Source organism: Ceratosolen solmsi, unplaced genomic scaffold, assembly GCF_000503995.2.
Source record: "Ceratosolen solmsi marchali unplaced genomic scaffold, CerSol_1.0 scaffold10, whole genome shotgun sequence".
Classification (NCBI taxonomy): domain Eukaryota; kingdom Metazoa; phylum Arthropoda; class Insecta; order Hymenoptera; family Agaonidae; genus Ceratosolen; species Ceratosolen solmsi.
Genome location: NW_011948412.1, coordinates 763,406 through 786,626, shown reverse-complemented (window position 1 = coordinate 786,626; position 23,221 = coordinate 763,406). Strand labels below are relative to the sequence as shown.

At 28.1% G+C, this 23,221-nt stretch overlaps 1 protein-coding gene across 1 annotated transcript in view; it reads right to left on the bottom strand.

The window, feature by feature from the left end:
• Positions 1 to 22,028, bottom strand: part of LOC105359000 (CRK like proto-oncogene, adaptor protein) — a 30,581-nt gene extending 8,553 nt beyond the window's left edge. The window contains exon 1 of the mRNA XM_011495512.1: positions 21,672 to 22,028. Within this exon, the coding sequence (XP_011493814.1) occupies positions 21,672 to 21,903 (232 nt within the window). The 5' untranslated portion in view covers positions 21,904 to 22,028. The remainder of the gene's footprint in view (positions 1 to 21,671) is intronic.
• Positions 22,029 to 23,221: the final 1,193 nt, after the last annotated feature.

The window sequence follows — 23,221 nt, the reverse complement described above, 5'->3', positions numbered from 1 at the left end:
TTTAATCTGTCCATTTCATATAATTATAAAATTAACTTAACATATTATTCGTTTCTTATAAGAATATTATGCCCTGCAAGTGCTCACGAATAACATTATAGTCTAACTTAAATTTTTCTGGATCTATAATGTTAGAGTAATAATATGCACATATTTTTTCTCTGATATCGAATAGCGATAAATTGAGCATATACAAAATCATAAAATAAATTATTTATGATTTTATATCTTCTATTCTCCTGAAAATGATAGAATGCTCATGGGGCAGTCAGTTGTGTGGCAAGGTAATGATGGTAACTAGTAGCGATATTTTTCGAACGCATGTGTGAAAAAAATCGAGGACATAAAGGCTACAACTAAAAGGAAAACTAAAAAGGAATGAGAAAAGTAAAGAGGTATACAAAAAAAATAATAAGTTTTTGAATTCAAATAGAATAACTGTAGATGCAGAAAAAAGATAGACGTCTGACGAAAGTTCACACAAAATATTTTTCAAGAAAGATAAGCAAGATGAAAAGGATGAGGGGACCGAAGAAAAATAAATACGAGTGCGATAGAGTATGAAGAGAGGTTTTAAAAAATATATTCGCGCATATGCCCGAATATTTAAATGAGAAGAGCAGGGGAAATCAGGTTCTACTAAATTTAAAAGCGGACCAATTTTCTTTGGATGGCTTCGAAAAATAATTTCTGTCGTCCTATAAAGGCCTCGCATTCGCTCTTACATTACTATAGCCTACCTTACGTAACATACATTACGTAACGTACATTACGTAAGTGATATTTTATTTTAATATTTGATTTAAATATGTCTGTCATTGTGATTTAAATAAATTATTTTTCTTAAATACCAGCTTTAAGGAAAAATCTAAGGAATTTATAAGAAAAATAACTATTTTATAATAAAAGTATCTACAGATAAATAAATCACTATTTTTTGTCAGTTACTATAAAAATAATTTCTTTTATAAATAAACTTTATTTACCTATTTATAACTATTAAAACTACTAAGAGTTATTGAATATTCGTTAATTTCAAAATTATATATTATTTTAATTTCTTTGTGAAAAGCATATAAATATATCAAAACAACTTATTAACGCATTATCGAACATGTTAACAATAATTATAAAATCATAATATGAATTATAAATTGCGATTAATCAATTATAGTTAATTTCTGCAACAAAAAACTTTAATAATACGGATATAATTTATCAATATAATATCAATGTATGACATTCTGAAACTGATTATATGTATATATATATATATATATATATATATATATATATATATATAATATATACTATATAAAATATATACTATATATTTTTAGATATAATTAATTTTAGTTCAGTTTAATAAGAAATAGAATTATTAATAAAACTTGAAACTTCAAAGTTCTATCGTTTTTATACATAGATCCCTATATGTTTATTCAGGTAAAAAAAATTAAATTGTTAATTTCCTGAAATTCCGTTAAAAGAAAATAATAAAGATATACGAGACAATAAAGTATAAAAAAAACTCTTGTTCGTATCAAGAAGAAATACAAAACTATCTTTCCATGAGATTTATCATCACAGCTCTTACACAGCTCTTAGTCTTATGTCATATAAGAATCAATTCAATTCTAATGCTAAGTAATAGATAATATATACAATAAAAAATTTCTCAATTTTTAATCGAAACGGTTATTCTGTTTATAATTAGAAATTTAACCGATGATTTCTTGTCTCAATAACTTTTTAGACGAATATTTCTTTGTTTTAAAATTTCTCGTTTTCACTTAATAATTTCATAAGTTAACAATTATTAAAGTAATATAAATTGTTCTTGTACATTGCCTATATTTCTAATCGATCAATTATGTAATAAATACTATGATACTTAATTTTTGTTTGCAACAAAATAATATTTGTTAATTTCACACTGCTTCAAATTCATGATAATTATATATATCTTTTTTCATATAAACATTTATGTAAGACTAATTTAAATCTAACTTTTCTATTAATCATTTTACCAATATTAAAAAATTCTTCATTTATCAACAATTTTGAAGAATCTATAATAAGATTGTTACTATCAATGTACAACAAACAAAGTTGATTATGTAATTCATCATGTTTTATTAGTATATATTTGCAATCCTAACTCAACACTAGGTTAAGGTAACCTAACAACAATAGGTTTAATTTTTTATAATTTATGATAGCATTGTTTTTTATTTATCACATTTAAATACATGTATTTATACTGAAACTATTTAGTTTGACAATATTTTTAAATAAAATACGAATAATTCAAAATAAAAAAAGGAAAAAATAAAATGACATATTCTTAATATTCGAAATTTGTACGATTCCAAGACAGTGTATTATTTGTAAACTTTTAATTCAGAAATAAAAAAAATAATACTTAGCAAGCGAAGCCGTTTTATATAGTTAAAAGATTTAATAGATTTTAGATTATAAATAGTTTGATTTAGATATATTGATATATTTAAATAATTACAAATTTAATAGCTTGAATATTCGCTCCAATATTCTACTACAATTGCTTTTATAAATTGTAAATAGAAGCTACATAAATATAGATACTACAACGAAAGTAAATTACAACTATCGCATTCCAATTCTAAGAAATCTTGTAATTTCTTCAAAGCTGAATTACATTTGTATCATTAATAGTAATTGACAGGATACGCAAGCAGATATGTAATAGCGATCGCTGAACTTTCGAGGGCTAGTGGGCAATTCTAAATGTAGACTCATGCCATTCCTAAATATGCAAAAATAAGAGGGAATTCGTTTTCGTTCTAATCCCTTAAAATAAATACATATAAGTCTGAGAGCAAAATACTATCAACAATTTATCACATATCTAATCTCTTCTGTGTATTTTGTAAATGCTCTAGAAAAGCGTTCAATATATTATTTTTTTCCAGGTGGTTGAATTTCGCTTTTAATAAGCCGCTAGGCAAATAAGGTCAATCACTCGATAGTTGATCAGACAATAACAGTCAAATTTCTGTAGATGAACATTAAGTCGAAAAGGTATGTCTTTGAAAATTGATGCTTGTTTTGTGGCTCGGACTGCTAATTCAATAGTTCAATGAATTAGCCTCTTACCATAGAGATTAGTAGGAAAAAAAATACAAGTGAAAGGGTTGAAAATATGTACAATGTATATTCTTGAATTAAGACATCGTTTATTCTGGTTTATTAATAATTACAGTATTGCAGTTTTATGATTGCTTAAGGTGAGAGAGAGGGAATAATTCTATTGCTGTGGTGAGGTTGCTTCTTCGTGATGGTGGCGATGTCGTTGATGTTATGGATATTGGTAAGGATGTTGAATATTGGGTCTATGCTGATGTTGTAAAAATCAGCATGAGCAGTCGACCATGCTCATGAGGTGAGCATAGGAAAAATGGGTAGTGCTTATCAGGAGAGAATACTAAGTCTCTGTGGTAGTTGTCATGTAAATCGACCATACCCAAAGGGGAGTAGGGAGTATTAGAGAGCTTGTCACACGCATGAACAATAATGATAAACCTTCAAGTGCGGAAGGACTTGATACAATGTAGTTATAGTCGACTATTTGATAAACTGATGCTTGTTGCTATGCCGAAAATCTTAGTGACGTCAGATAACGAAGCTCTGGAATATTCTAGAAGTATCGAAGGATACAGCCTTGACAGGTTCTAGAAGTTTCATCGTCGTTGCTATGCGGAAATATTGTCGTAATTCGGTGAATCGTGTTTACACATATGAGCGCCCGGGAGCTTGTACTTTTCCCAATTTAAAATTCGTGAAAATTGCTCCGATTCCCGAACAGTATGTGACATACGAAAGCGGATCTTCAGTTATTATTTAAAAATTTTGTGGATGAAGTTTTTGTTATAAATAGGAAGACTTATAAAATTTAAATATATTTAATTAAATTAATTTTTTATATATATTTTTTGTATTATTTTTATTTTATTGTTATATATATATATATATATATATATATAAAATAAAAATAAAATAATTAAAAAAAATTAAATTAAAAAATATAAATAAAAAAATATAAAAAGACTTATAAAAAAAGACTTAAAAAAAATGTATAACAATGTTGGTTTATGGTGAAGGTTGTAATTATTTTAGTGAGGAGATAATTTCTTAAAGCAATCAGTATAAGAAAATTAAAATGTCAAAAAGGAAAGAGTTAATGATTTTAATGTAAATATTGTATTAATCAAGAAAATATAGAGAGATAAAATAAAACAGCTACTTTTTATGTTGAGGGTAAAGGCTATCAATTTTATCATAATTTTTACATATAACGGCGGATTATTCTTTTTTCATGGTGTGAAATTTTTTCATTATTTATTATATTTTATTATTTATCATATATTGATATCTCTAAAACTCGTATACTTTACTGAAGTATTGTGTAAATCATTATGTCTCAAAAGAATTATATTGAATTAATGTTGGAAAATAAACCAAACATTAATTTTAGTTTTTTCTTTATTAGAAGCATATGATGGCATACTTTAGAAAATATAAACTATCATCTAAAGGGTTAAAAATAAAAAAATTATAAAATATGTTATGATATGAAATCACCAATACGATGTACCAAATTTTATATAGATAAATATATATTCATGTTCTTATTATAAATTTACAAATAATAATACACTAATTGTATGTATTTAATGTTACCTTTAGGTAAGCATAAAATATATAATTTAGATCGTATAATAAATTTATAGATAAGATGCATGTGAATAATATAATTATATCGAAACGAATTAAATTAATTTAATGATAATGAAGTACGATTGATTTGTTATTATAAATGAATATGTATGTTATTTTCTCATCTATGAAATCTCAATTTCAATGTTTGCCCCAATATGAAATTATCTGGTAATAATTCAATTTCAATAATGAACATAATGTATAAATATTATATAAAAAATTTATAGAATGTTCCTTCAAAGCTTTTTAATTATTAACAGATTTTCATAAGTTTATAGTATTATTCAATTATATATGAAAATCATAAAATACTTTTAAGTAGGTATTATGTATATAAAATATTGTAAAGGGTAACTTTCAAAAGTGATAGCTATGTTGGAAATAATTTAAACAATAATTGGACATAAAGCGCGTATGAATAAGCCGTGTAGAATAAAAATTTCGAGTTTAAATGTGACGGGGACAAGGTCAAATTATATTGAAGTGTTTATATGCAGTACCCCTGAGGCTACGCTGCTTATATTGGATGCTATGAAATCGCTTATGAGGCTTGAAGCTATGGAGAATTTACAAAGCCTAGACATAAATTATCTCTCGGTCAGGAAAAAAATTTGTTTGATAGGTGTGCATAAATATCAACTGTAGGTAATGGAAACGATGACAAGCCAAGGGACAATTAAAAGTAATTATTAGCGCTTTCTCTTGACTTTCGATGTTAATGAAAAACAGTGCTGTAAGGGGCGTACAGGAATCTTCGAAAGTCACATAAATTATTGATAGATTACAAGTCTTTTAGACAAACTTTCAGATTAAAATGCCTATATGGATCAGATGAGAATTGCTATTGAACATTGCATATTGTACAGGCGCATCTTAGATAATTCAATTTTACAATACACTCACGATTATAATAACGAAAACATTCTAGTAAAGAAGGAGGAATCGTGAAACCACTTTTTAACAAATGACAAATGAGAATCGAGAGTTAAAGATACTTATTTGCTTTTAATTACAGACTTGCTGTTGTATTGCAAAGTGTTATTCGTCGAGACACAAAAAATGATACTTTGTAATTCATAAAAGAATTAATACTTAATTTATTTAATATTTGAAGTTAATAATAAATATTTATATTCTTTTGAAAATCAAGCCAAGTTTATTATTTTTATCTGTTTATTGTAAGCTGCAATCACATACTCGCCCTCTAAGCTAAAATTAGGGCATCGCAGGTCATATTTCTCAAAAATTCCTTTTATAAGTTTCAATAAATATTATTTTTTAATATTGCAGATATAAATGGAAGATAGTATACTATTGATTATTGTGGATCTAAAAATAATAGCTCGAAAAACATGAGCATCAAATAAATTTACGCTCGTTGATTATTAATTAAATTAATACCAATAATAACAAATGAACAAAAATCCATAGAATTAAAGTATGCTGGTAATATTTCAAATCTGTTTTAAAGGAACAAAATAAAAAATGATTTGATTAACTGGCGAACAAACATTATCATCTTAGGTGAAGTCATATGAGTTTCGAATACATTGATGACCACATCGTATTATTTACTCGTCTATTTATTGTCATTGCTCGCTGTAGCTTCGTTAGTAAATAAGAGATAAAGTATTTTCCACATTAAATTGTATTACATCATTGATAAATAATTGAAAATATAAGAATAGCAGATACATATGGTAAGTGTATTCTTATTACATTGCTCGAAAGCTACGGTCATGATAATCAGAAACTGACTTTACAATCATATTAGTTTCAATATATGACATGCTTATCAACTTTCAGAAAAAATGTTAATTCTTAATTTTTTATTTGTAATATTTTATTGACTATTTTATTTTCATTCTTAAAACACAATAATGTCTGATGAATATATTTTCTTCATTTAAATATTTATATTTTTAAAATAGATTAAACATCTTAGATACAAACTAATTGCGTAAAATTTTTAAATAAAAGTATCTTATGTTTATTAGATTTGGTCGATATTAACGCCTACATTCACATTCCAAATTATAATCTTAATACTATTCTGTATTTTAAAATGTATCACAAGTAATATATATACTTATATATATATATATATATATATATATATATATATATATTCATCTTTCTCCCTTTCTAGCATTTACCTTTCGTTACTTGTGATACATTTTAAAATGCAGAATAGTATTAAGATTATAATTTGGAATATGAATGTAGGCGTTAATATCGATCAAATCTAATATATATATATATATATATATATATATATATAGAGAGAGAGAGAGAGAGAGAGAGAGATAGAGAGAGAGTGAAATTAAGGGATCAATGAAAGCGCGCGCTAGCAACTTACAGATTATGGTTTATTAATAATGAGTACGTGCATACGTCACGCTACTCATTCTAGGAATGAATATCGTTAGTCATGTTCTAGCTTTATAATCCGCCAAGGATTATTTTTCTTACAGAAAAATGAAAAAAATATAATTCCATTTTGTATCAAGACTGAATTGCACTATAAGCGAGGATAGCTTAATTTGTAAGAACTTTAAAAAATTTTTTTTTCATTTGTTTTGTAATCTGATAAAACTCTTATTTATTTCAGGCTCTTTATATTCTTTGTCTTTTTTACATAGTTTAAGAACTTCATTAGCATTGTTAGATTATCAGGTTCCTTATCCTTTTCTTCATCTTCAGTTCATGTATATATTTAAAATACACGATTTATTAACATTGATATATAAAATTTGTAATAAAAATATCGTCACTTGTTATAGGAGAGCAAAATTTTTAATAATTTTTTATTGATCAATCAAATAGTTGAATTCGTTGCTGCCATGCAAAATGACACAAAAACTTAATTATTACTATACTTAAGGACCTTGCTAACAGTTACGATAAATGTTATAAATTAGTGGTATAATAAAGACACAAATAATATCAAATAATGTGTTGTTATTTTATAGAACGACAGCTAAATAATGTTATCGTACAATTCCAACAAGGTACATGTGCAGTTAAGAAGAGTACATACGGAGTGATGATTGCACAGGTTAACAAAGATTCTATAAGGAAATGGAATATTGCCGTTGATATTCTTTGGATTTTTACGGTCGCCCATCCTTAAATGCTCGTACTTTCCATTGGAAGCATCAACCTGGATCCTCTTCCGTAACCTACAGCGCCGTTAGTATGGTAATTCTCATATTTTTATAATTCGTATTGACGCAAGAGATTTTGAAATAGATGGCCAAATTTATCAAATTTCTATTAACTGCTTTAAAAATGGGAGGCGCTAAAAATATGTTTTTTAAGTCACTCTTTTTGAGCTACACCCTTTTGTTTCATTACTTAAACAGCGGATTTTATAACATTACTTTTAATCATTTTCACTTTCGCTGACACACATATTTTTTTATTCTATAATATTTCTATTTATTTATTAAAGTTGCATTAATGCTCATATGTAGAAATAGCAACATTGAACTTGAGGCATTAAAAAAATAGTGCAGCTTAGTTTATTAAATTGTTTATTAATTTATCTTATCAATGTTAATAAATGAATTTTGAATGAATCCTAAAATATTGAAGCGTGAGACTTTCCTTAATATTGTTATCGTTTGTGATCTAATAATTTATCTGGAAGATAAGTAATTGCTTCATATGGGAAACATTTATTCCGAACATTCACGTAATCTTTTGTGATTCATTTTTACATATTATACTGTTGAAATTTTTAACGTGATTTATAATTTTACTAATGGGACAACTCTTGTGTGTACATTGGTACGTATCGCTGCAACTATTGGAAGCTCCATGAAAGATATAAAATGTTACCAGAGTCATTAATCTTATATTCAACACATAAATCATTTTGGTTAAAACATTAATATTGATAATTAAAAAAATATGTTGATAGCACTAGGATAAATTATAATGTCCTGAATTTACTAAAATTATTGTAAAAATTCATTATGTTCTAATATTTAAATACAGAATTAAAGATGATTAAACGTTAGTTTTATTTAATTCATTACAGTGTTAGTAATATAAGTTTAGAGTTAAATGAATTTGAATAAATTTGCAAAAATTAATATACTTTATTGAACTGTGATTATTAGAGAACTTTTTTTTTAAGGACTAATGTTAAAACTGATTTATTTAATAATCTAATATTAATTGTGTATTTATTCTTGTTTGTATATATGTTTGTATTCTTGAATTATTTATATTAAATAATGAACCATTCCATTTGAATTACAAAAATTCTTTTTATCATTATATTTTTAATTATATAAAGTTTATATTAAAATTATATACATATGATCAATAATCAAAGTTAAATAAAATAAATATTAAAGGTATAATACATATTATTATTACTATTATAATGTTATGATATATAAGTACATAAAACAATAAGGTTTAATATTAAAATGTATTAGTAAAATATTGTTAGGCATAGTAAAATTTGAAATTTTTTAATATTCAAGACTCACTGTATTTACTGATAAAATATGTGTATTACCGCTGGTCTATTTTTAAATATTTATAGAATTGTTATAACGTAAAACTATAATTTAAAATATATATAATTTAAATGTAAATTTTTTAATTAAATAATCAAAATAAATAACTATGCTGCAAATTTATTTATCGAATTTTTTTTCTACAAATAATAAATCTAAAAGTTTTAATATAAAATATTTTGTTCTTAAAATAAAAGAATAAATAATAATAATTAGTTTTTTATATTATTACTTCATAGAAATTCAAAGTAATTTAACTTATTCACTTTAGTATTATTAATAATTTTTGAATTCCTTAAGGTAGTTTTTGTATTTTCTTATGATTAAATGTATTTGATTTTAAGATATTTGTTTTTTTAGTATTGATTTTTTTCTTAGAACTAAAAATCATGTATGCGTTACTACCATCGATTTTTAATCGTTTTCTAAGTTTTGTATAAATTAGTATTTTATAATTTTAAAATCAACACTTTTTATAGTAAATTCATTTTGTTACAATAAGAGAATGAAATAATGTAATTTTATACATAAAGACGTTTGCACTTCCAATTACAATGTTATTATTATAATATCAAATGTAACAACTTATCAGATCCACAAAATCTGTATTAGGTGATATTTTTAATTAAAATAAAATTAGGTACTGATTTATTACCCATTTTATATGTATTTTACTAAAATTATTATTCATTTAAATTCTTAAGATTTTGTTATTTATATGAATGTTATTTATATAATCTTGTATCATTAATTTCTATTATCCATTTATATGAGAATATTTATTTTGGCTAATACAATGTCTTATTGGCAAATTGTTTTAATTAATATTGAAGTATTTGTTAAATCACAACTACCAGATTAATGAGATTAAATATTAAAGTATTTCTACAAAATATCATTAATTTACGATATATTGAACTTGCGGTTTAATATCTTACAGTTGATTTTATTCAGATTTATAGTGAAAAATAATTCAATATCGAATAATGCTTATTATTATATTATTTGTTTGCTATATAAAGTGTATTTTTATATCTTTTAAATGACATTAGAATTAATAGTATTCTTAATATTTAATTTTATGTCATATAATAATGAACTGATCACACTGATGATACCACTCTTTTGAAATATGACAATATCATAGAAACCCATATAGGTAATTAAAATGTAATAATTAAGTTATTTATTGATTTTAGTTTCACATTTATTGTATAAATATTTTCATTAATAAATTATATATATTGATTACAATTATTGGTAGTTTCTCAAGTGAATATTTGAAATACGATTGCCGACGTTTGCTTAAAGAATTCTTATTGCCTAAAGAATATTTATGTTGATGTCATAACGAACATAGATTTATATTTAAGTTACAAGATTGAATGCAGTAAAGTTGAATAATATTTTTAAAATTTTAAACGAAAATTTGTTTATCTTAACTTACATTTCGTTAATTATACAATTTAAACAGTTAGACACTATCAATTATATATTTATACTATTAGATAAGCTATCTTCTCAAAAAGGGTTAACTTTCGAAAATTATTTCTCTATACACATTGACATTTGTACCATATCCGATAAGCTGATTTGTAGTTAATTTTGATAAAAGTATTATATCAGTATTATATTTTATAATATATATTAATACATGACTGTGAAAATGTAAGTTTTTAAGTCAAAAATAAAATTAAAATAGAAATGATGAAATAATTTATTTTAAAAATTGTACATTAGTAGTTGTTTAATATACTAACACTTTATTATAGTCTCTTATAATTCAAATAAAACGAGAATCTTACAGTTAAATTACAAAAATTTTTAATCTTAAAATATAGTTACAAAATTAAAAATTAGACTTATAATTAACCATTCATTTTAAAATACAAACATTCCATCCATATATAAAGGTATATGAAACGTAACACACGTTAAATCTGACTAACGTCAGTGAGTTTAATCGTATTGTAAAATACTGTTTCGTTTGAACAGGGAACTCATAACGCACGTTCCAAAAGTCGCCATCAGCTTTACTATTTAATGCAATGATTTGCAATGATTTAAAAGTTAAGTAAAATAATCTAGGAACGATACATATGGATGACACCAAGTCCAGAGAGGAGTATAGAACATTTAAAGTTGATGGGGATGGGGAGTCTCTCGATCCTTCTTAATATTCGTTATATACGTACCCTAGCATTAAGTATTTGTAGATTGCGTTGGCGCCATGGCGACCCACATTGACGCAATATAAATGTTTGTTCCATCACCTCATGACAAGCACTGGCTTTTGTAATAATAATCACTTATAAAAATGTGTAGAGAATAAATGACGGGGAGGGGGAGTAGTAAGTTTGTGATGTTTCATTGACAGTTCAATTAAACAGAGTCGAAAGCAAGTGTTAAAGGGAGAAGAGAAAAGAGAGGGGTAGGGGAATAAAATTATTGTTCACAACTTCATTCAATTAGTCCGAAGTAGAAAGAAATCAGATGACTGGAGAACAAAGTGACCAATAATAATCCGAAAGAGGATACATGTGAAAAATTTATATGTACGATTTACGTATAATCGCTTATAAGCCGTACTCTTTTTTTTATTATCAATTTTTAAGATTTTAAAGAGTATTTTTTAATCACACACGCAGTGCATGCGAAGATAAGAGTAAGCCCAATAAATTTTCAAATACGTTTTGTGATAGCATTTTTTATTAACTGATATCAACGTTAAGTGGGTTATAAATACAGAGACATTAGCGAGTATTTCATAGATTTTGCTCTTTACAATAATAATGTATGACAATAATAACTGAATTACATCATACTTACATGATTATACAGTTAATTAGTTATTCTTATTGCTTTCAATTTATATGTTCTACAATTTAGTATTATTGTTATTCTCTGTACGACTTTTTATCATTTATAGACGAGATTATTACACTTATTTAAAATGATCGTTAAACCGATTCAAATGCTTTTTAATGAAATAGTTAATGGTCAGTATTATGCAATAATATTAATGGAATTTGTAAAACACACTTTAATTCAGAAAATGCAATTGCGAATGAATCGTAAAATCGAAGATAAAGAGCAATGAATTTTCGTTTTTCATGAAGTTTTGAATTTGTTTGAAAAGTGGAAGCAATTTTGTGACTAACCTACATGTCATGCATCGGAGCATCTGCCAGTTTATACTCAAGTTCCAGATATTTTCAGTTTGGCGATTAATTCTTAGAGGAATAGGACCGCCTAGTCGGTCTCGAAATAAAAGAGAAGGGCTTAGTTTATTAGAGAATCAATGTTTGTGCTCATTGCAAGAAATGTGCACAGGAACATCTGTAAATGCCAAAAGCCGAATGGATGAAGAAAAAAAATACGTTTATTCGGGGTGACACGATGTGTTAAAGGTGCCATCAGATGAATTTATTCTTGACTTGATGATCCCTTTATCCAAGTATTTTCACCATTCTATCTTTTTATTCTGCACATTCCTTTTCTTCGTTACTTTTTGTCAAAAGAAATTCTGTTTTAGTGGTCGGTTTTAGATATTCTTATTGCAAAATTGCAAATTCCACAAAAATACTATAGAAAGAGTTATTATACATAATAAAATATGAAGCTAGAAATGAATTTATAATGTAAAAAATATCTGCATTGAGTAATATACTTTTTTCTTTCTTTATTGGATTTTTCCTTATTTCTTACACAATGTAATTTATTTGAAAGTTAAATAAGTATGGTTTTACGATAATAATAACACTATTAGTCTTATTATTTTTGTTGTAAATAGATCTTGAATGAGCTATGAAAATTATTATATATAGATTGAATTTTAATCTAGTTACTTTTTTTTAATTAAAAACACGGTACAATAGAATAAATTAAAATAAGTATAATATAATAAATAAATAAAATAATTGATATAAAATTTAAGAAAATCCATATTTTTCTAAAAATCATATAAAAAAATTAATTTATAATTAATACAATAATGCTTATTAATAAATAAAATATATTAAAATTAATAATTTTTCTATTAAGGAACAGCGTTGAAATTTCCTTGTAAGTATTTAAAAGTGTGGTTATACATTTTTAAAATAAGAAATCTTTTATATTTTAATTATTTCATTTTTATAAAATTTACTTGAATGTATAAATTCACGGGAAATTCATACATTTTTTCCCTTAAAGTTATCGATTCTAATTATCAATTTATGTACCATTCTGATATGCATATAAAATATAAAGTGATGTACTTTTGAATTCATTCTTAAAACATTAAACATATAACCTTCAATTGTGAGTTCCATGTTATATATACTGCAATTATACTAGTTGTATAAATCAATTATTTTTAAATCATTTTTCATGGATGTATTATTTCGTTTTTGAAATTCTGTTTTTTCTATGTATATACGTATTATGAAAAATGTTATATCGTACATTATATTTTTTCTAATAGTATTTTCATGAATCAATTTCTATTGTATCTAAAATTATCGTATAATTTAGATCAGCAAATAAATCCAAAATAAGGAAAGGATGAAATTAAACGTAACATTTGGGAATCAGATGAGATATAATATAATTAGTTTAATTTTATAAAGCGGAAGAGGCTAGAAAAAAGAGCTCGGCTATACAATGTTTAAGTGAGTACCGCTTAATTTTTCTTTAAGTCCGTCTGCCCCCACAATTACAAGCTACGAGTATTCTGTTCTTTCTCGTGACTCATGTTAGTCGTGATCATAAATAAACGACAAAATGCATATTTTTGGTCTTAAATAGACTTTTACTTCTAAAAGACAATTTTTGCATAAGCTAATAGGTCTCGAAGTACAGGAATTCTTGACGAACGAGGACGTGACTTCAGCTGCCCGGATCTGCGAACCCATTTTATGCTGGAATAGGTAGCTGGTAACGTTATATTCGGCCTGTTTTTGCTGATGCATCGCTAGATCTACGAGACCTGGTATAGAATCCTTATTCTTACCCTCAGGGTTATGTTATTATTGTATCCAAGACTGTTGAGCGGATAGTTGACAACTTTGGTAATTTTTATATGGCGATTCTCAGTAGCTGCGATACACGCTCATCGTATTTATTAACTCCTCAAGGGCTACTTTATTGTTGAACAGGTCATACACATCATTAGAAGTATCTGCAACGAGCTTCTTTACTGAATTCGGTCTCGACGGGATTCGTCTAATTACAATACTAAGCGATACTATATTTTTTTTAATTAAGAAACTTGTAAATAATTAAACAATTATGCTTTCAAATAGTAATAAGTACTTTTATTGATACCGTTGACTTCTTTAAATTAAATATATTTTTTTAATAAAAGAAATTTGTAGGATGATATTGAAGAGTACTCTTGTTCGGAATTCCAGTCACCCGGAGGTCGAGAGACGAAGGTGATTGCATTAAACCATACCCAACATTTTACTGGTGGCAAAGTCTGAATGAGTGAGAGAGTAATGCTTCAATTCAGTAATCAACACAATTGTTTTTCCTGACATTTATTTCGGTTTGTGTTATAAAAATTTAAATGCGATTCACCGTTGGTAGTGAGATTTGTTGAGACCGTACCGTTCCTTATTGGTAATTGCGTGGAAGTAAGCGGGCACTCGGCGGATCCTTTGCAGTAGGCACTTGCAGAATTGCATACAGAAAACGTAATGCCTTGTCCAGAGTATGAAATGCACAGGTTCTTATTGCAGGAGGCGTATGGCGAGCGTACAGAGCCTCGCCCGGAGTATGAAAGGGAAGACTAGTTTTGCAGGAGGCACATGGCGAAGGAACAGCGTCCCGTCTGGAGATCCGAGAGGCAGGACAGTAGTTAGCACGACTCTTCTTGATTCACTCAACTAACTGCGCGCCTTCGACGCGTGTACGTGCTTTCAATGTTTGGTTTCTCTTTTGATTAAATTCGGAGAAATTCATTGTCTTACCTCATTATGTGATGAGTGCTTTGGTAGTGCGCTTCATATTTAATTCACTCTTGTAATGCAATCAGCACTCTTGACTGCTTAACTATGGCGCACTAAAATGATTATAAATGATTGTGGCTTCACCGTTTGCTTACTAGCTTATTGTTGCAGAGTCTGGCAGACTTTTGTGCGTATATATTGCAAAATTAACTGAAGTGAGCCAACAAACCTGTTGAATACGCGCATGAAACTGAAGGCTTAGTCGTTCCGTGATGGTTCTGTTGAGATATATCAACTATTCTATGGCGGTCCTGCTAAGGCAGACCATCTAAGACCTGCTAAGGCCATCCGTGCCATGGCGTCTTCACTGAGAGAATTTCACTAAGAGAGGGAGCTTGTCGCGTGCATTCTTTAAATATGCGCACGGAAGATTACTTAGCTGGCAACAATGCATATGTGTTGCTATGCCGAAAGTTTTGCATGACGTCAGAGTCCAAGCTCTGAGAACGTTCGAGAATTGTAGGAAAACAAGGCTCTACAAATTATGTAGAATTCAAACAACGTTGCTATGCGGAAACTGGATAAACATTACAGTCAATGTTTACGATCTTGCGATCTATAACGATTACAAATTTTAGGAAAATTAGATTTCTTACGATTGCTCCAATCCTGAACAACTGTGTTGAATATATATTGCAATTTTATGATTAAAATAGGAAAATGGGAAATTCGTATAAAAAGGGAATATATCACAATGAAATGAGAATAAAAAATATGTTGGTAATATAGACTAAACATGGACATTTGAATGCTGTGTTACAATACAATAATATAAGCAGATACGAACGTTTTTTTCATGTTTTGTAAGAAAATAAATATTTTCATTCAATATAATTTTTCACATTACTATAATTTTTTTATAGATAACGAAATAATAAAAAAACCATTTGAGTAGTTGTATTTAATAAAGAATTAATAGAAATTAATTGCAAAAACCATTAAACAGTAAAAAATTATTCATTAAATTGAGTATTGAGAATCCGAGCATTGTATTTTGATCAACAATAATCGACTGCAATATAAAACGGTAGAGGTTGACCAGAAGCTTTACAAACTTAAGGCGAGGATACTGCAAAAGAGCAGCACTTTAGGATTGGTTTATGAACCTAACAAAACGAAATCTCACAAATGCAAAATAACGCCTATTATTACAGTCACGAACTTATGAAAGCTCGGGTATAGCTTTCATTGACTTGATTAATTGGAACTGCAGAATATTGTTTGGCGATGTTTCAAAGAACGGACTGTCTTTCATTGTTTGTTTAAATAGATTTTAGTTATTTTTAGATTTTAGTTAATAGCTGTATGAGCGCAAGTACATGATGATTTTAGCGAGCGATTGAATTTTTAATAAAATGTAAGCATTCAGCATTAGCCGACAGGCATTTTAATTTGTTTGTGTATATTGATACTATCCAAATGCAAATGTAATAATAAAATAATGTACAAAATGTATATAGACAAAGTTCTGTCGAACTTTAAGAATATTTGAACGATTCCCTGGTTAAAATTCTTATTACTCTCATATGAATCTTTCCGTTTTTCTTTTTTATCAAACATCCTAGCAAAGCAAATAGCAGTCTTCGAGGTTGGTATTCTCAAATGGAGTAAATCTTTCGATAGTAAAGAGAGGGTTGTGATACGAGCCTCAGGAGTTTCCGTAAAATCAATAAATCGAAGGAACTCACACCCAATTTAATCTAGCCACTCCTTTCTTAAAATACTCGTTTCATAAACGTCGATCGCTTCAGCGTTCTCGTCACAGCTACACCACCCGGATACATAATCCAGGTAGTATTCATATTGAATCAGTCGAGATCTACGATGATAGCGCGTCGATCGTCAGGACACCGTTATGGTTCCACTCTATCTTTCTTCGTGCGCTCTCTCATTTTGCAAAGAAAAACGCCTTATTCGAAGCAACGCTTAGGGTAGAGAGCAGGTCGTTGAGATAGAAAAAAAAGAGAGAGGGAGGAAGGAAAGAGACCGATACGATGTACTCGAGAAAGAGGACGGCCAGGCAAGTCTAGGTAGGAAAGTGCAACTTGGTTCGTTCGTTCATCTCCTCTCCCGATCGATCGGTCATTCCACCGTCCTTTACGGACATCTTGTCGTCGTTCTACCTCATGTTTGGATACACGGATACACGTACGAACATGTATATACTCTCCAATCCCCTCCTATGTACAGAGCATGAAACCGGTACGAGCACTTTATGCCTTTTTTACCTATTTCTCCGTTCTCCCCCCCCCTCTTTCGCTCTCTCTCTCTCTCTCTCTTTCTGCCAGAATCTTTCTCGCATCAGTCTCTTTATCTCTACCTTGTTGGTCCGTTCTTTCTTTATTTCCATTGCTTTGTTCCCTTTTGTATATGATCGTAATGACACGTCAGCCCTTCTCTGGCTAGAACAGCCGCTCGCATTCCCTAAGAATATGATTTTTATCCAGCGACCGTGTACCAAAAAATATTTAAATTATTTTATGAAAATTTTAAATATTATTAAATTAAATTTATATTGCGTATACGTGTTTTCACGACTTCCACACGCTTTTTTTACATTTAGACAATGATAAAAACATATTTTTATCATTTAGTTCAAGTTCACTATTTAATATATTTCAACTAATTAAATACAACTACGCATGGGGACAAAATTTTGGTTTTTTAAAATTATAATAATTGATGAAAAGATAATAAGATTGGAGTAAATTAATCTATTCCCTACTATTAAAGCTTTCATATGAATAACGTGCTGTATATTATTTTTTCTTTATTATAGATGTGTTGTATGTTTTATTATTTATATGTGTTATTTATTATATTTGTATGTGCTATTATAATATAATATTCCATATTATACAGTTTCTCTCTATATAAAGTTACATACTTAATAGAACAAATAAAGATTTTTTTTATTTAATTGATTTGGTTATTTTTTTTATCTATGGATATGTAAGTTCCCAATTGTTATATCAATTTTATTTACATTTTTTGTATAATAAAGCGAATATGAAGAAGAAATCCTCAGATTTTCGTAGTACATGTGGTAGTTTAGTATTTATTATATAATATTTAACTATGAATTCTGAACATTTTTCAAGTCAATTTTTGAATATATTTTATTATGAAAACAGAAATAGAATTTTAATAAAAATTTTATTTTGAAAATTTATTTCACAAAAAGGCATAATGATTCTATTAAATTCTATTAAAATATTGTTTTAATGCATTCTCATTTTATCTATTATTAAAAGTGTAGTATTATAATATTAAAAATCTACATGTTTATTTTTAATTTAATATAATTGCTAAAAGAAAATTGAAATAGACATATAATAACTGAAATTTCTTTTTTCATTTTACCTTAAAAGTATAACAGACTATTAATTTTTATTGGTCTAAGAAAAATTTAAGTAATTTGCTTACTATTTTTTTTATAACATATATACATTTATGTACTATTTATTTTATCGTTAATATTAATGTATATGAAATGAAAAAAATTAAATGAATAAATGTATAATTGAGCAGCACTTACCTAGTTTCTATGTTTGCGTAAAAAGTATTGAAATTTGTAAACTTACCTAAAACAAAAATAGAAATAGTAATTAAATTTTAGTCCATATTCATTAAATTTTTAAAGCTGCTTACAGTTGTAAATAATTTTACGTAATAAATAATAATTCATAGAATACATAATAAATGTGGCATTTGTTTCATAATAATCAATATAATATTCATATATTTAATTAAATAATTGATTTGTATATTTTACTTGTTAATGCTTTTGAAACAAACAAATATCTCTATAATATATATGAATTTTGATCGATTATACTATCATCAAAAAAAGTATTCAAATATTTTCATATTAATCATTAAGTGATAGATTTTTTTTATTTAATGATCTTATGATTTTACAATTTCTTTTGATAATGTATCGAGTAACTACTAAAAATTGAGGGAAAAGAACTCTGTCAATTTCAGATACCTAAATTAAAATTCCTGTGTTTTACTTTACACACTGTTATAAGTGTTTATATAATAATACATTTGCAATTATGGTTATTCAAAATATAAAAATTTAATACGCATTTGCTATTAAAAAAATGGTAATGAATTCTTTATGAATCACACATTATATATGTATTACAGTATGAATGTAAAAATGATTGACACTGTTCGTGAGTCAGACGAGTTGTATAATGTAGGTTACGAAGATCGGATATAAAAGATAAATCGATATTATAGACTTAAGTCTTCTTTCGGTTACTATGCTAAGAATAAATTAACAGCATTTCTTTTATAAAAAAATTTCTATCAATTTATTTGGAAGAGCATCATCATTAAGGTATCTAATGCTTTATGATGTAGCATATACATTAAATAATTATATCAAGAATTTTATCAAATATTGAGAAGTGTATTTATATTGAAAAACGAATGATTAATCTTGTATGCAAAATAATTACAACTTTGTTGATGAATGCGTTCTTATTGCATTTGTAACACAATATTGTTAATTTTTTTCAAGTATAAAAGTGCAATACGTCCGTTTCAGAGCACTTACGAGCAACCGCGAAACGCTTCGCTTTCTAATGGTACTGTTATAGGGAACTTGATAATCTCTGATATAAAAAAAAGAATTTTATTAACTTTCTTTTCCATACATAACATAGTGCGGTTAAAAATAACTAAAATAGGAAGTCTAAGTGGGATAAGGATATATGCAAGTTTGTAAGGGAGAGACGAATAGATTCAAAATGCAGTGTGTAATAATTGTCGGTACTGTGAGAAAAGAATAATAATAGACTATAATAATACTAATAAAAGAAAATAAAGCTAAATTTAGAAAAAAATAAAACTAAATTTGGTATTTTCAGGCTATTTTCAGGGAGTCTCTTCGATCAGTTTTCTTTTCACGTTGAGATTTTTTACCTTGTTTTGTTAAGTTGCATCCAATTTCGAGTGCTAGCTCCAGCGCTTAGCAGACGTCGTCCACATACAGTAAAGGTACTCGCGAGTACTCATATCATTACTCATGTTCGACCTCGATTGACTCACGGTTGACTGATTGAATGAGAAGGTCCCGGTTAATTTTGATCAGTATTGGATAAAAAAAACTGAAAAAACGTAACCGGCGGGGTATGAACAACGGAAGGAAAGAATCTTGTGCTAAACACGATGAATTTGGGCAATCTACAATTGGAATTTTGCTGTCAAGTAGTTAGTATAATGCAGCGAATTAATATGCAAAGGATTTAACAGTAAAACGCCATTCTCCCTCTGAGTAAGAAAAAGAGGTTTTCATGAGTGAATCGAGGCTAGTCTATCATTAGGTATAATACAATATCGTAACGAAGACGTATCTCCTTTTATAAAAAAAAAACGGCGAAGTGCATAATAAAAATTATTTTACACATGTGCGACTAAAAATGCAACTGTTGATGTTTTAATCAACGATGTAGTAATTATTCGTTCGGTAATGCTTATCCGACTTAGTTAATACGGCTTCATTGCAGAATCCATATTTCTTTAATTATTTTTTAATTAGAAACATATGCGAGTCACATATTTAAGTTTTAAAAGCAATTTATAGTGACAAACTTGTGAACTTCAATTTGACAAATTGATTTTTTCAGAAATTTATATGCAAATAATTTTCATTTTCTTTTCATCAAGTTCTTGATTATTATTTATCTGTAATGGTAACGGAAATATAAGGAGATGGAGCTATTTGACTGTGATGGTGGAATTTATATAACTATTACAAACTATGTAATAAATATTTTGTATCAGCTCCAAAATAATATTGCAATTTTAATAATTTAACAAAAATTAAATAATTTGTTTAGAATATACATAATTTACACCTGCATTATTAATGACATAATATAGATTAATTAGTTGGTATTAATTATGGAAAATAAATAATATAAAATTATTTTTAACATTCTTTTAATATTAAGCGGTCAATGTTGAAACAATGACTATTACTTCAAGATTAAAAGCGTATTCACCTGATAAGAGTGTCATGTTATTATTAATTTTTTATTAAAGTACTCATATTGCTGTACTTGAAGATCAACATACAATCCTTGCCGAAACAATCGAATTGTACAATGATGTGCGCAGTGGCTGATAAGTAGGCCAAGCGCAGAATCTCTTACCTTAGGAAAATCATGGCGAGGACCCGTTAAAATAGTAAGGATTTATTAATGCAACTTCATTCTTGGTATTATTACCAATGTGTTACGTCACATATTGTGAAATGGAAAGGTGTATACCCAAAGTTTTGCAATTCAATCCAAATAGATAGATAGATATATAGGTATATATAAGGAGAGAGAGAGAGAGAGAGAGAGAGAGAGAGAGAACTTACGCTGCTTGAGATTACGCCAGCTTCCGTAAATTGCTCGGATGCAGCGATCGAGAGGCATGACGATGAGATTGCCGAGTTTCTGGTGCTGTTGGCGCTGCTTCTTCCCAACCAGGTTTCCCTCTGATTTGCTGCGAAATAGGCTGACTTTTGGTCCGCTGACAGCATCAGGAGTCATCCGCGGGGGGCTCAATAAAGTGCTAGCAGAATAGTACATGCTGCTACGTTCGCTCATTGCTACTCTGCTACCGGTCCTTTATTAGATGAGTGCGTTTAGTTAGACGCGTGCATATCAAAGTGCATTTTAGAAATACGCTAGTTATTGTCATCCGACGAAATCGTTCTGCCAAATAGTTAAACGTTAATATTCCGTCAAATGTGAGTGACAATTCACTATGAGAGGTTTCACCCCAGCGGTGTTAGGTAAATTGCTTTTTAAAATAATGTTGCTTTTAGTTGTGAACGCAAAGATGAAAGAGAAATCGAACAAACTTTGAATAACTTTCTATTGTATGATTATGAGATAATACAATTTAAACAATTTTTTTTTTACTATAGTTACGTAATTAGCGAATGAGTACTTAAGATGAGATCATCATAATAAATGAGCACTCTTTAAAAGGATTGTAATATACGAAAGAGTTTTCTACCTCGTAGGCACGGTTCATTTCTATGTTACAATTTTGGTAAAGGCTCGCACTATCATGGAAAATTTCCTGATTGGCCTTTTCTTTTTTTTCAAACTCGAGTTCCGAATTCTCGCTTTGACACTCGTAGTGTCGAATCTTTTTTCAACGACTGCTAACGTCTACGAAATTAGGACGAGGTTGTGAAAATGTAATTTTCTCTAAAAAAAAAAAAATGATTCGGCGAGAGGTAGAAAGCCCGTCCGCATTCGCTGTTTGCGTTCTTGAATAGATGGATGGCTGACCGCATAAGTGGATCGATGGCCACAATATTGTTAAGTCCGAAGTCGTCGATGTCGTACAGCTCATCATCGTAGTGACATGCTGCACCAAGGCGCTGTTCCGCCGGTATCCAAGCTTCGAGGCCTGGATCTCGAAAGCTCCGATAGGTCGAGGCTCCGGTGAGCTTCCGTGATGGTCGTTGGAGGAAACGTTTGCCCGGCGGTAGGGGTGGTGGCCATGTACACGTGATCGCCATAGTTCCGACGTTATTCCCGATCGGGTTCTAGCTTACAAGCAGCTGCAAATATTTAGCAGCATTGGGCAAAGTATTCTGCACTTCGGAGAAATTTTACATCTTTCGCTGCATCATTACACACGCGAGATATATATTTAATCGCCGATAATCTTGCATCGCAATAATTTACACAAAAAAGTTGCATGACAAATTAAAATTTGTTATTGGTAACAAAGCTTTACGTACACATTTTAATCAACATTTACTTAACCATACTTAAATTTTTATTTGGTAATTCATGCAAATGAATGTAATTTACTAATAGTGGTGCAGAAAATTTTAAAATAGATTATCAACAGTTAGTTAAAAATTATATAAATAAAAAAATACTGTAATACAAGTTAGGATAG